Source organism: Haliaeetus leucocephalus, unplaced genomic scaffold, assembly GCF_000737465.1.
Source record: "Haliaeetus leucocephalus isolate CR32 unplaced genomic scaffold, Haliaeetus_leucocephalus-4.0 Scaffold696, whole genome shotgun sequence".
Taxonomy (NCBI): Eukaryota; Metazoa; Chordata; class Aves; order Accipitriformes; family Accipitridae; genus Haliaeetus; species Haliaeetus leucocephalus.
Genome location: NW_010973132.1, coordinates 3,448,716 through 3,464,010, shown reverse-complemented (window position 1 = coordinate 3,464,010; position 15,295 = coordinate 3,448,716). Strand labels below are relative to the sequence as shown.

Genomic DNA, 15,295 nt, shown 5'->3' with positions numbered 1-15,295 from the left:
ACAATTTCACAAAAAATAGGGCTGTTTAAAAATTTTTTTTTCCCCCCCCCCCCCCCGTCATTGTTTTTTTTTTGACTTTTCCCCTAGGTGGGAGAACCGAAAGATGTCATCCGCAAGGATGTACGTGCCATTCTGAACAGGATGTGTCTCATCTATCCAGCCAGCAAGATGTTCACTTTCATCATGGAGGGGACAAAATCCAAAAACTCAAAACAGCGTGCAGGTGGGAAACAGCATGATGAACTGGGCAATTGCAAAGTACTTGAAATTGCTTTGTTTTGCATCTTGAAAAACCCAGCATAATAATGTTTGGTGGAATGTGACATTTGCCTCTTTGTAGAATTTTATGCAAATGCTTGTAATTGTTTAAAGGATTGGATTTTAAAGTAGTATCACCTTGCTTTTTATTTTTGGTGTCTTTGTACCTTCCAAAGATGAGCAATCTGTTAAATTGCTCTCAGCATCAAGACTGAGTCTCCCATGAGTGGGCTTGTTGTCTTAGTGAAACAGTACTGGGGAGAACAGTGACAGTACTATTGTCCAAGTGACTAAGGGAATCTGTTAATCTGATTAAGACTTTGGAAAGAAATGTCTCTACACTGTACATCTGTTTCAACTTTATTATAGAAATTATTTGTGGTATGGTGTTTGTAGTTCAAACAACTCCCTAGTCACCTTGAAAATGTCTTATCCTGATATAACCGGGAAGTTAAACTATATACATGATATATAGCATTGCAAGCTCACAATTGTCTAAACCACCTAGATGTGACATTAACTGTAACATTGCTCATATATGGTAATGGGAAATATTTGAAGGGTATAGGGATGACTGACAGCTTTTTAGATACTGTCTGTGTGAAGTAGTCTGAACCATTAGTTTACTATTCATCCCATAAATCACCTGGAGTATATCTATCATCAGCACCGTGATTGACACTTCTCTACAGTGAATGTTCAAGTTGTGCAAGCAACATGGAAATTGGGAGGGCTCTCTGCCCAGCAGCTTTAAACTTGAATGTGCACGTGTCATTTTCTTCCTTTAGAATGCCTGGAAGAGCTTGGATGTCTGGTTGAATCATATGGCATGAATGTATGCCAGCCAACTCCAGGGAAAGCCTTAAAAGAGATGGCAACTCATATTGGTGATAGGGACAACACTGTGCGCAATGCTGCACTGAACACCATTGTGACTGTCTATAATGTTCATGGCGACCAAGTGTTCAAGCTGATTGGAAATGTGAGTGTAACTGGAAATAAGATTATTTTTTTTTACTTTTTTTTTTTTTCAAATCCTTATGCTTTTGTAGTGTTTAGCACTGTTTTGCTTGTGATTGGTTGTGGTATATCTTGCTGTTGGTGTCAAGAGCATTTTGTAACGTTGAAAATAACTTGCAACACCATAGATCCACTAAAAGTTAATTGTTAGTTAATTCCTCATTGTGGGATATATAACCTGGGTGTTCATGAATGAAAAACTAAATTGGAAAAAATGAGCAAGACACTGACTTTCATGGGAATTAAATTGTTTATAAAGAGTAACTTGCTTTATAGTCAACTGTATAGGTAACACTTGTGATTTAGAATTGTATTTGGATAACTTGGTCAAAAAAGGCTAGTTGTTGGGGCTTCATCAAGTACTCAGCTTTTTTCTTTATGCCTGTTTCCACTAACTGCTTTGTAGTTGAAGTCTGGTAAGTTTAGTTTGCTTTATCTTACTGTGCTCCAGTGCTTAAGGTCTGTGTCAGTACTGTGTTGCTTTGTATTGCTGCTGTTTTGTTCTCTGGAAATCATACTTGGCCATTTCATCTGAAGTGCAGTGAAAGTTAAAGGTGGCAAAACTCACTTTTCAGTCTCCAGCAGTGGAAAGCAAGGTCACTGTGTTGTCTACAATTACTGTGCACAACAGATTAAGTGTACTGAATTCTAACCTGAATCAAGGTTAGACCATTTTTTCTTGTTCTATTCTCTGATTTTTGTGGTCCTGGTAATGTTTCTAGCAGCACTTAAACTGATTACAATATGATAGATATGTTAATGCCTGTACAAATTTTTTGCGTTCTGTTATATGCCATAGTGCATACAAGCTATTGGATGGATGTTTTATGGCGTATGATGAGCAGGAAAGCAAGGCTGCCTTCCCCCCCGTCCCCCCTTTTTTTTTTTTTTTTTCCCAATTTCCTGAAATGTTGAAATTTCATGTGACTTATTTTCTCTGGTAACCATTTCCATGAAAATTAGTTTTGCATTTTCATTAATGTTTTAGATTCCCATCTTATTTTAACTATTGTTCAGAGTGCAATCTGCTGCCCTCTGAGTCGCATAGTCCATTTGCTTTTGAATTTTTAAAGGTTCAGAAAAGAACTGTAGCACCTTGAATAATTCAACCCCTTCCGACCATGGCTTTTTGAGCTTCAGTATGGTCCATCTAGTCCCCAAATGTATGGCTTTTCAGGAAGGTTTCCAAATCATAGGGATGCTGGAGAGTACTTCCCACAAAATTATCATGGCTGCTTTTGTTCAAACGTAGTCATTGGTAACCTTTGGCCCTGTAGTAAGCAGATAAATATGATTCTTTTCACTGCATGAGTTGGAGTGTTCAGTTGGCTTACCTTCTGTTCAGGGTGAATTAAGAGTACATTGAATGGGTCAACTGTTAGAAGGACTCTGGCTTCTGTGGTAGGGTCCATAGTGTTAAAGCATTGCCTGGGTTCCTAATAGGGGCTGTAGGAAGGTGGGTGAGGATTTTTTGTTTGGTTGGTTTTTTGCAGCAACACAAGCAACAATTAGAAATACATGGTAGTACCACAGTTTGAGTTCAAGCTGGCTTGTTTCTTGGATATTATGTGGGCTAGAAATAGCTGTATTCAGTATTACAGCTTGTCAGTGTGGGTTAATTAGCTCCTCAAGTAGCACCTGGCAGTCCAGAGTGGCCCTATTGGATTGCTGATGGATGGTAGCATTGACAGTTCATACCCTTGGTATTGGAGAACTTCAGTCCTCAATAATAAGTGGCGTACCTCCTGTAGGTGACCAAGATTTCTAAAATCCATACAACTCAAATTGAGTGAAAGCATTGTGTGTTATAGCTTTCTGAGAAAGACATGAGCATGCTGGAGGAAAGAATAAAACGGTCAGCCAAGAGACCATCTGCTGCTCCAGTGAGACAGGCAGAGGAAAAACCTCAGCGTACTCAAAACATCAGTGCTAATGCTAGCATGCTGCGGAAAGGACCAGCTGAGGACATGTCCTCCAAACTCAAGTATGTAATGATAAATTATGGTCTGTAGCCTGCATAGTGTATGTGCTAATATCATGTCTGGCAATGTTATTTTAGTTCTTGTATCATCATCTTTGCATGTTGTGAAAATTGGCCAAATAATATAAAACAAAATGTCTGAAACTTTTTTGTCTTGTCTGTCTTGAAATCTTTCTAAATGGTCTTGTGCCTTTTTTCACTGCTTCTCCATGGACAGAATTATGTATCGCACTTATAGGATGTAAGTACTGCCCACTAACTCCTTGGTAGCAAGGCTCTTGTATCTTTCAATTTCTACCCTAGTCATCCCTTCCTGAGGGTGACAGGTTTACCATGGCAAATTCTAGGTTATTTACAGGTCTCTGAATTAAAGAAAAGAAAGAAACCAAAAATACAGGTTTCTGCCAAGGTGACTATTGATTAAAACTACAGGCAGACATGGTCCTTCCATGTTAAGCAGCTGTTAGAAATATTGGGTGACCTTCCTATGTGTTACATTAAACTTGGTGTTGATTGGACCCTGTTCTTAACTTGTTAGGGCAGACACACAGCGCAGAAATGAATGAGCATGTGTGGATTGTAGAGCCTGGAGCAACAGTACCCCCTTGCTCACTATATTGGAATAAAAGTCCCTGTTGAGAACTACGTATTAGAACATTTCCTTGAAAAATCTGATATGCAGTACAAGTCATGTGGGATGCTAGGAGTCCTAGGTTCAGATGAGTTTGCAAGGTTGCTATGTATGTATGCATCCTATCCATAATTTTTAAAAAAAAAAACAAACCAGCCTGCTCACTAACACTGTATTCCATTAATACTACTTTAAACTGTGCTAGATATCTCTCAAAATGAACCAGTGCATACCTATCATAGATGCAGAGGGTCTCGTGGTGGGTTATAAGAGAAACGAGGAAGGCAAGTCACTAGCAGCTACTCCTCTGGCCTACAAAAGCTTGTTTTACTAATGGCTAGGGGAAAGGCAAAGGGGGTTATTATGAGGCTTGAATAAAATCAGAACTTCAAAATCTGTGCTATTCTGTTATGAGAGCTTTAGGGCTACCAGTGGATGCTAGTGCTAGTACTCTTGCCTCTTGTGTATATATAATAAACATTTCTCTCCTGGTTTCTATAGCCAAAATCGCAACATGAGCAGTCACTCTGAGACAACGCATACAGTTCCACGGGAATTTCAGCTGGATCTTGATGAAATTGAAAATGACAATGGTACTGTCAGATGTGAGATGCCAGCACTTGTACAGCACAAACTAGATGACATCTTTGAGCCAGTCTTGATTCCTGAGCCCAAGTGAGTCTAGTCTTAACTCCTAAGTGAAACCAGTAGGTCTACTTAAAAACTATTTTGAGAAGCTGAATTGACTCTGCTAGTTTCTACATTCAGACTTGTTTACACAAGAAAGTAGTGTCAGCTAATTTGAAGAGAGATGTCAAAGTGACAGTCTGTTGTACTGTTCTGGAATCTGGAGAGCAGTTATTTCTAATGAAAAACCTGAGTTCTGCTTGTGTGGTTTTTTAGTAAAAGTCTCTTGAGTTTGTAAGTGCATCATAAGTCAGTGTCTTTAAAAGTAGTGCAATAGACGTTAAAAGGAATGATTCCTTCCTTGAGTATCCTCTGTGAAGAATGAAGTCCTTTTCCCTTGTCTCTAAATGGTCAATGAAATATAGCAGTTCAGTGTAAATTAGAGCTATCTCTCCAAAGAGTAATGAATCCTGTTTTCTTCAACTGTTCAGAATCCGTGCTGTATCCCCACACTTTGATGACATGCACAGTAACACAGCTTCTACTATCAACTTTGTCATTTCCCAAGTAGCCAGTGGTGATATAAATACAAGCATCCAGGCTCTGGCACAGGTAAGTGAATTAAGGTAGCAACTAATCACACTGTACTGAACTATTTTTCTGCGAGGGTGATGAGTTGCACTGTGGTGGAGCAATCATGTCAGGTGACATGGACTCTGCTCAGAATCTCCCTGATGACAAAACTAAGTGCACAGGGGCCATCTGACTCGCTTTAGCAATAGAAATTCCACTTGGATGATGTAGAATAGACTCCTAACACAAAGCACTAAGGAAAAAAAAAGCGTATCTGTTTTTGTCAAGTATCTGTGCTATAAGTTTGAAAAAGCCAGTGAAACTTAACTTTTATATGTAAATTGTTTTACATATCCTCAGCAAAAGAATTGTCTTGCCTCATAGCTTTTACATGTTTCTAGGGTGACTTAACTACTTAGAAGTATTTTATCCAGGAGATTTCATAAAGCTGTTAGTTCCAGAATCCATAATGCAGCATTTCATGTTTTCACTTGTGTACAGGATAGGATTGCAGTTCTCTAAAATAATTGGTTGTATTGGGATTAGCAATAGGCTACTGATTTCAGGCGAAAGCTTAGAATACAAGTGCCTTGGCAAATGAATTGGCCAGGGCAAGACCTTTCCTATATAAAAGGTTTTAAATTATAGTTATTTCACACTGTTTGCATTATGTTGACTTGGGTGTTTTGTTTTTAAATCTTAGATTGATGAAGTTCTCAGACAGGAAGACAAAGCAGAAGCTATGTCTGGCCACATTGACCAATTCCTAATAGCTACATTTATGCAGCTTCGGCTAATCTACAATACGCACATGGCAGATGAGAAGCTAGACAAAGATGAGATAGTCAAACTTTACAGCTGTATTATTGGGAGCATGATCTCGGTAAGGCTTTGACCTAAAAGTTAAGGCGAAAAGCAAATCATTTCTGTGCAGAAGTTGCAGGAGAATGGAATGTCTGTCCTGAAGCTAAGTTAGCTTACTATCGAATCTTATGTATGAAGGTTTGTTGCTAATTGTCTGCTCGCCAATGCACCCTTTTTGAGAGGGAGTGGGGAATGAGAAACTGGGGAAGGGAAGAAGGTCTGTTTGTTGCTTCTACAGAATACAGCCACTCTAACACTTTTATTAAGTTCTGTTTTAATAGTCCTTACCTTTTGAGTGCTTAGTTGGTGGCCTAAGTATTTTCAGAAGTCACTTAGTAGAAATAACTTTCTTCCTAGTTGCATTTTTATTGTTTAATGTTGGGAGAGACGGGGGGGATGTCAAATGGTTTGACAGTGTAGTCTAGAAAAATCCCTATATTAAAGCATTGCATGCAGGGAAAACTTCTAATATTGTCTTTGATTTGTAGCTATTTCAGATAGAGAGCCTGGCTCGAGAGGCCTCCACTGGCGTGCTGAAGGACCTAATGCATGGTCTTATTACATTAATGCTGGATTCTCGGGTTGAAGACATTGAAGAGGGTGAGCAGGTCATCCGATCAGTCAACCTCTTGGTAGTGAAAGTTCTGGAAAAGTCTGACCAGACCAACATCTTGAGGTATATAATGAAAATTGCACAATTACTGCCTCTCTTCACCTATTCTTGTGTGTTCATTGAATGGCTGAGTTTGTTAGTCATTCTATAAGCAAAGAATGATGTCTGTAGAATCATTCAATCTGCACAGCTAGAGGCAGGCTAAACAAGCCAGCTTTGTATGATTCTGTATGCTTTGTAGTTCAGACTTCCTCTTAAACTCTTGTAACATGCTGGAAAGAAAGAAAGAGCCGTTACACAACACGACGTAAACTGCTGGACTAACCCCAGTCTCTGGTGTGATATTCTGTGGGGAGTTGGCATCTTTTTTTGTGTAGCACTTTTCCTGTGTAACTGTTATAAATTTATCCTTCCAGTGCTCTGCTTGTTTTGCTCCAAGACAGTCTGCTAGCAACAGCCAGCTCTCCTAAGTTTTCAGAACTTGTCATGAAGGTGAGCCTGTAGTAGAGGTTTTGAACTTACTTGGTTTATCTGAATCAACTTAGCTGAAAAAACAGATATATTTAAAAAAAAAATTGGCGACCATAACTTGAAATATTTCTTATAACTCTTATAATTACAATCTTATAATTAGATGTTACATATAGTGACTTCGTGTATGCCAGGAGGGAGCTTAACGCCTGCTAGTAGTTTACAGAAGCTTGTGTGTACCAATACAAACTCCCTACAGAGGTGCGCAGTCACCTGCTGGGCTTATTTACTTAGGCACAGCACTGTACTATGGATTCAAACAGTTCCAGGCTGGAGCTGGCTTGTATTTTGTCATCTCTAAGAATAGGCAGAGTGAACACGCAAATGTCTGCATTTAAAGCATGGGTGTGATCTTTTTTTATAATAGAATGCCCTTTTGTAATTGGCATGATTTAAAGACAACTTAGGTTAGGTGCTCTTAATGAGGTTAAACCTAAAGAACTTTTGCTGTGCGGGGGTGTACACAGCATATACGCATTATCTGCTGAAATTTCTTCACGCAAAGCATTCAGTCTCCTGTTACTGGTAGAGAAGTCAGCACTACTTTTATGCATCAGCTCTAAAGAAGGATCTGGATACAGTACAGCTAGTTAAAAAGAGAAAGTATGTACCAGTGCAAATATAGCTTGAGCAGACAGACATGGTGCATGTCTGTGGTAGCAGAGTGAAATGGCTCAATGATAGTTTTGTATAATCTCTCCTTATTTAATTAAATGCTTCTCTCTTGAGTTGTCTTGCTTTAAGTCAGCCTCTTGTTCCAGTGTCTGTGGAGGATGGTGCGTCTTCTTCCGGAAACCATTAATAGCATCAATCTGGATCGGATTCTACTGGATATCCACATTTTCATGAAGGTCTTTCCCAAAGAGAAACTGAAGCAATGTAAGAGTGAGTTTCCTATAAGGACACTGAAGACTCTGCTTCACACCCTGTGCAAGCTGAAAGGGCCTAAGGTCAGAGCAGTCACTAATCATGTACTTTTGAATTGGATGTTCATGCAGTCTCTAAAGCTTTTCCTTATCTTTTTTTTTAATTTATTCCCTTTTTCTCCTTTTAGATCTTAGATCATTTAACAATGATAGACAACAAAAATGAGTCTGAGCTGGAGGCTCACCTGTGTAGAGTAATGAAACACTCCATGGACCAGACTGGAAGCAAAGCTGATAAGGATACAGAAAAAGGAGCTTCTCGCACAGTAAGTAATGTAAATCTGTTGGTAGGGAGAGGGAATGTAAGGCAATTTATTTAAGAAACAAGCTTAATTTTGTGGTTGTGGAATATGAAATAGCAATTGCCTTTCCAACATGCAACTACTGTTGGAAATACTCTTCTAGTTTCACTTTTATTTATGGCCGTTTTGGGAACTTGCAGTGTGTTTCTGTTATTACCTGAATATTCTGTGCATATCCCAGGATGAAGTGCTCTCCAGGACATTCAGGTGTGCAGCATAGGTTTTGTGCTGCCTGATACTGCATTTTAAAAGTTAACTATACCAAAAACAAGTTTTAAACACTGGCGGCTTCAAAAGAGTGCTACAGTTTGATGTCCTTACTCATTCTATGTAAACAGTGGCTATGTAAACCCTTAACGCTTCAAGGTTTTCTTCATCTTGGAAGCTCTGTATCCAGCTAGCAGGTGTGAGGGCACTGTGGATTTGTTTAACTACCCTTTGTGTTTATTTGCTTTGTTTTAGAAGTCTCCTTTTATTTATTTAGGAGGAAAAGGCTTCGAAGGCCAAAGTTAACGATATTTTGGCAGAAATATTTAAGAAGATTGGCTCCAAGGAGAACACTAAGGAGGTAAGTGCTCCCTTCCTGCAAGGAAGAGGGCATGAGACATTAGAACGGTGTATGCAGCAGTTGTAGTAACGCTCAGGAACTCTTCCCTCCCAGGGTCTGGCAGAGCTGTATGAATACAAAAAGAAATATTCTGATGCAGACATTGAGCCCTTCCTGAAAAACTCCTCTCAGTTCTTCCAGAGCTATGTGGAAAGAGGCCTTCGGCTGATAGAAACAGAACGGGAGGGGAAAGGACGTATTGCTGCTTCTACAGGTACATATTATAGCAAAACTGATTGATTTATGAGATGCAGAGATATAGGGAGAGCAGTTACATGTCCCCTGGTAGAAACTAATATTTGCAGAGGTTTATGGATTTCCAAAGTGAGTCAAGTATGTTCTTGGCACCTGTGTTGCTTCATGAGGCACCATTTGCAGGGATTATGCAGTCTTTGTTTACAGAAAAAGAGGTTATAACCATTGTCATGCTAAATGTAGAAAACATTTGAAAGGCTTGGTAAACAAGTGGGTTTAATTCATATCCTATAGTCTGGGTTGAACATTAGCTTATGCTTCATGTGTCTGGTATCAAGAATTGTTTCTGCAAAGTATACAGCTAGTTTATAACAGCAGCAGCTTTCAGGTTCTCCTTTTACCTTTTGGTTACTAAAATGGTACAGGAGGTTTTTTGATAGTGTTGTTTGTTGTGGAATCAAAAAGTTTATTTTAAATAACTTGAAGTGTTTCTATAGTGGTATTTGACCCCTTTCCAGTAAATCAGCTTTTTAATTAGATAAATTACTATAAAACACTTAGTTTGTTAGTGAGTCTTTCCATTGCAGATAAGCACAAATTAGTATTTAATGCAATATTAGGGAGGGAATGTAGCAAATTATTAGCTGACAGTAAAAACTGGTACCCAGTCTGGCAAAACTAGCTTTAACTTTAATATCTTTCACATTGCACAGTGTCCTGTGAAACTTTAGCCTTTTCTCCTACTACTGTTCCTTCTCCTATCCCTGTATTGTAAATTACTGAAGGAAAATGATGTTTCTTTCAGAACCTCCTAAATCTGTCTGACTAGATAGGACAGAAAATTATACCTTTCATCTTAAAAGTCTGTACAACCAAGAAATGTTAGTTCAACAGTTAGCTATTTCAAAACAGAATTTAAGTGCCCCAATTTTGTCTTTTTTTTCCTCCTTAACTATAATAGTTTGATACAATAAAGGATATTGTTCCATCTTGCAACTGTGCTTTATTTAGACTAAAGTATAAATGTTTAACTTTAATTCTCCTTTTACCTATTTTAAATACCCTTGCAGTAAACAACTGATAACAAATCTCTGTCCACACTAAGTCTTAGAACTTGCCATTAGTTTCAGAATGGAAAGGTTTTTTCATAATGTAAAATCTTTTCGTAGTCTTTTGGTAGGGAAGCTTTAAAAACCTTGCTACATGCCTTGATAGAAATCATGATAATGATTGAAAATTATAATGGTAAAATGATAGAAATCACTATTTCAGATTGAACTGGAAGAAGAAGCAGCTTTAAGTTACCTGAACAAGAGGTAAAGAGGGGTTAGAATCAGTGGTGAGGTCTGCCCAGAAGCACTACTAAACTTAGAAAAAGACAGAAGACTCCAAATATTTCCCATCCTGCTAATTGCTGAGTTCTCTCTGTTGGACATCATGGTTACTGCTGATCCACATCAGCATCTTCCTCTCCGCACACTGTTGTCTTCAGCTGTCAGCCTCCGCACTACTTCTGGAGCTGCTGTGCTGCCACTTCTTAAATATTTCAATTTCTTTTCTTGGTTTTCGGTTGTCACTCTTGCAAGGAAATGGAAGGGCTGATATGCCTATACTAGCAAATGCGAATAGCTTGGTAGTTTATAAGTTGGTTGATTCTTCATCCATTGCATCTTGTTTCAAGGAACTGACCAAGACAGTCATGCTTGTTTGATGTTTTTTTTTTTTTTTTCCTCCCTGCTTCCCCTCATCCTCCAGGAATTTCTCCTCAGATGGAAGGAACATGTGTTCCTGCTTCTACCCACACTGTATCTTCATCTATAGGAAACACAAATGGGGAGGAAGTGGGGCCTTCAGTTTACTTGGAAAGATTAAAAATCCTCAGGCAACGTTGTGGCCTTGACAATGCAAAGGTATGGTACTTGACAACACTTGTAAATCCCCAGGGGACGCACTTCATTTGCACTTTTTTTAAGAATTCAAGTGATTGGTTTTCCTGTACCAAAGGCATATTCTAATCAGAATTGGTCATCTTTCATTATACTGCGTGTCCTAGCTATTCACTGCATGTCACCATGCCTAGTATAAATGGCTTTAAACTCATTACTTGGCCAAGTAGGCTTATGTTTCAGTCTACTCTTTGCAGCACTGGTGTATATGCAGTTGTTTCTACAGCCTTATAGTTTGGTATCTTCCCTTGCCATGTAGTAGAGTCTCAGAAAGGTTCAAATAACTACTGTTCTCTAAAGGTTAACATATATTGATCTCCGAGTTGAATGATGTGGAAATTCTAGATCTTTCTGCTCTGAAACAACCATAAAAGCTGAATGAAGACTTTGAATGAAGTTTTATGTATTTTGGGTGTATGGATACTGAGGCACAGAAATCGTGAATGAGCTTAGTATTGGAAACATGTGGGCCAAAATTTCTAACAGTTTGGTGATCTATGTGTTAGGAATCTAGTGCTGATTACTGAAGCTTGCACTCAGCTACATGAGAAGCAATGTTCATTCTAGGAATAGTCATTTAGGCACGTCACTGTTTTAACCTTTAACACAAACTTGCGTGTCAGCTCACAGCTCTGAGGAGGGGAAATGTTTCCTAGATGATAGTAACAAGTTAACGCAGATGGAAATATCAATTCAAAAGAACAGTGAATTGACATTTGAAGTCTTTGGCAGAGCAGATCTTACCAATCAATCCAAGTTTCCTCTTCTTGTTCCTCCAGAAGACTCACTGGCACATAGGCATGGACTTTCCTCTTGTGGTGTTAGAATTCAGGCTGTTCAAGACTGCAGCAGGCCATCTCAGTACAACGCTGGTCTGCTGTGAATTTTTGATCTTTAAAAACTAGTTCCTTTGTCCCTAATGACATTAAGCTAAACACGAACTACTTAAATGACAGGAATTGAGTAGTTAGCTTTGCATGGTTCTGACTTTGATGGCAACTGACTTTATCACTCCAGATCACCTGTGCTGCATTGCTCCTTCCCTTTCCTCTGTTTTTTTGGTGTTTGCTGTGAAGATAAAAAGCCATTGATTAAGGTTTTGTACTTCTTATATGGCTTTTGCCGTTATCTGTCTTAATGCATCACTTTCCTCCCCTATAGCAGGAAGACAGACCACCTCTGACATCTTTGCTCTCTAAACCAGCACTCCCTACAGTTGCATCCTCTACAGATATGCTTCACAGTAAGCTCTCCCAGCTCCGTGAGTCACGGGAGCAGTACCAACATCTGGACCTGGACTCCAATCAGACTCATTCCTCTGGCATTGGAACTACCCTGGCTTCACCCTCTTCTGCAGCAGCTAATATTGATGACTTGAAAAAAAGACTGGAGAGAATAAAAAGCAGTCGCAAATAGAGATGTGAGAGAGACAGCATCACTGTTGCTTGGGCTGTCTTCAGCTTTAGTTTACTAAACTAGAAGTCTTCATAGTTAAATGGCCTCATTTAGGCCTAATGTATACAAACTGGTTTATGTATAATACAGTGGATTTTGGGGGGTTGAGTCATTGTGGCACAAGTATTTGTACATACTCTGCTTCTCAGTGAGCATCTCTTTGACAATAGAAGGCTGTCTGTGTATTAGTTTTAGTGTACAGACCTGTAAACAACCATCCTCTTGCTCAGACTAGTTTCTCATAACTTGTTTTTTTATTTGTACAATTGTCTTTAAGATCTTTTCCTAGTTCTTAACTCTTAGAAGATCTTTAGTGATTTCACTTTTAATTTTGTGAATTCTTCTCCATGTAATCCTTGAACTGTTGATTCTGTATGGACACATGGCATGAAGTAACTAATTTAAGTGTCTTTTGTAAATAAAGTTTGCATTAACTATACCAGCCTCTGTAGGAACAGCAGTGACTGCTGGTTAGAGAAGTCACTCTCTATTCCTGAATGTTAGTGACTGGGCATCTAGAAATGGAGCTAAGCTATTCTTGACATGAACCTTGGGGTTTGGATGTATTATAAGGAAGATGAGTGAACATATACTATCTGCAGGTGCAATCCTGAGACTTTGCACTCTTACTTCTATGAGCGGTAGTGCATTTTTTCATATAGTTGCTTTTTTGTTTTGGAACATGTTTCTGTAACTTGAGAGTAAGTTGAGAATATTTAGTTTGCTCAAATGCTTATTTTAAATTATCTAGTCCTTGTGATGCCTTTACCCAGATTAAGCATAGTCCCATGTGTGTACAAATGCTTTCTCTGAGGGAGCCTGCTGCTGTTGATATGGAATAGATTAGCAGTGATGTACAGTCAGTGGACTCATTTATCCTGAACTCATTTGGTTAAGCAGTCTTCCTTGTGCAGGTAGACCTCACCACCACATTTGTTTTGCTCTTAAAACATCTGATGTCAGTAAAGTCTGCTATTTTGTATGACTAAGAGACCTGGTAGTGCTAGTCTATGAAAGCTGTAGCTACCGGTTTTTTTGTAAGGGTGTCTTCTGATTAGCCTTTTTCAGAAGCTACATGTATGAAGATTAATACATACACTGTGTAGCTTTTCTAACCCTTTCATCTCTAGGGAGGTGATGCATTTTCACCTCACTACTGCACTTCCATGTGAGAGCTGGTTGTGAAGCATAAATTGCACATCTGTTCCATAACTAAAACAGAGTTATTGAAGACTTGGACAGGCAGGCTTAAAATAGCACACTTCTGCTCTAGATTTTAATCTGTTCCATGTAACTGCTGCTTTTGTTGTTTGCTCTGTGGACCAGCAGTCTCTGCATTAGGGCCGTTACTGAAACTATCTTGCCTGATTACAGTAAAAATGTGGCTTTAAATTAGTACCTGTACAACAGATCTATGCCAGAGCTTCTGCAAATGGCTGAAACCTTCCTTTTACAGGACCCCTAGGCTGGGGTTGCAGTTGACTTAATACTGCTTGGTGCTTATGGTGAGTTTGTACACTGTGATAGCAGGTGACTGGCGAGTGTTCTCCATCCTGTGTTAATTGACATGATGCCATTCATTGCTCCACCACCTCGATTTAGTAGTTGCAGTCTTCTCTCCTAACCTGAAGTGGGCATGCACTTTCTTGTGGAACAGAGCTGTATGATAAGTGGAGTTTTGGCCCTTATTGGTAAGTGCTGAGGTTTTTGTGCACTTAAACCGGGGCTGTTTGTGAATAGTTTGTTTTGGCTGGCACTAGAGTTACTGCCACTACCTCTCAATTACTAGCTGCTTTTTGAAACTTACTGATATTTAAATTAATCTGTATGTTCCTTTACCATGTCCAGCAGACGTTCTGAAGAGCTATTTGTTAATTAGCTCAGGATGTTAAAACAGCAAATGCCTGCAAACCTGCATAGAACTATTTTAAATTTGAAGCTGAATTGGAAGTGAAATACAGGAATAATTGAGTAGCAGAAGATATAGTTGCTTACTATGAATGAGTTTTTGCCCTGTGTCTCTGTAGTGTTTGGTTGGACTCAATATCCTGGGAGTTCTGAACTAAAACTTGTGCACATAAATTAATAAAGCCTAATCTTTAGCCCAGACAATGTTTAAATAACATTAAACTGAATTTTAAAAATGATTCCTCTGTATTGTTTGTAACAAGTCAGTATTAACAGTGACTTCAGAAGGTGTATGGTCCTGGTTCCCCTCTTAGGTATGTGATTTCTCACAGATTATTAGATAGCAGTGAAAGGGTGAGGCTAAAAATTTAAACATTAGAAAGGCTAAACATTTTCAGTGTCCGATGCCTGTGGTTATCAATGACTTCAAACAGTTGTGGAATTTGAGCTCTTGAGGTTTTTCTTCAGATGCCTTTGAGAGGTTGCTTTTATGCTTTCTTTGGGCAATCAAATTGGGCTGTCTTCAAGTGGGTTCCCAAATGGGTCATCTTCAAGGAGATGGCCAGACAGTAAGTGATTGATAACTTTATTTATATCCAACTAATTTCAGATAGTTACCTCTACTTTCACTTTTTCAACATCGTCACTCATGCTTTGTACAGAGTATTAAGCAGCAAACAGAATTTCACTGTTGCCTGTTTCTGTGACTTGATGGCACTGTGAATGAGGAGTTTAGGAATAGGGTGTCATAGGGAGCAAGGAGAGTTTCCAAATCTCATGATTACTTTAAGAGAAAACTGGGCTGAACAAATTGGCTAGTCAAGAGTATGGGTTCACTGATGTACTGCTGGGTCCTCA

At 38.9% G+C, this 15,295-nt stretch overlaps 1 protein-coding gene across 1 annotated transcript in view; it reads left to right on the top strand.

Moving 5' to 3' along the window:
- The window catches only part of CKAP5 (cytoskeleton associated protein 5), a 54,325-nt gene extending 39,651 nt beyond the window's left edge, over positions 1-14,674 (top strand). The window contains exons 31-44 of the mRNA XM_010580126.1: positions 88-223; positions 1,047-1,240; positions 3,090-3,262; positions 4,392-4,565; positions 5,009-5,129; positions 5,794-5,973; positions 6,443-6,630; positions 6,984-7,059; positions 7,860-8,048; positions 8,153-8,290; positions 8,811-8,894; positions 8,988-9,147; positions 10,884-11,038; positions 12,236-14,674. Of these exons, the coding sequence (XP_010578428.1) occupies positions 88-223; positions 1,047-1,240; positions 3,090-3,262; positions 4,392-4,565; positions 5,009-5,129; positions 5,794-5,973; positions 6,443-6,630; positions 6,984-7,059; positions 7,860-8,048; positions 8,153-8,290; positions 8,811-8,894; positions 8,988-9,147; positions 10,884-11,038; positions 12,236-12,490 (2,223 nt within the window). The 3' untranslated portion in view covers positions 12,491-14,674. The remainder of the gene's footprint in view (positions 1-87; positions 224-1,046; positions 1,241-3,089; positions 3,263-4,391; positions 4,566-5,008; positions 5,130-5,793; positions 5,974-6,442; positions 6,631-6,983; positions 7,060-7,859; positions 8,049-8,152; positions 8,291-8,810; positions 8,895-8,987; positions 9,148-10,883; positions 11,039-12,235) is intronic.
- The last annotated feature ends 621 nt before the right edge of the window (positions 14,675-15,295 follow it).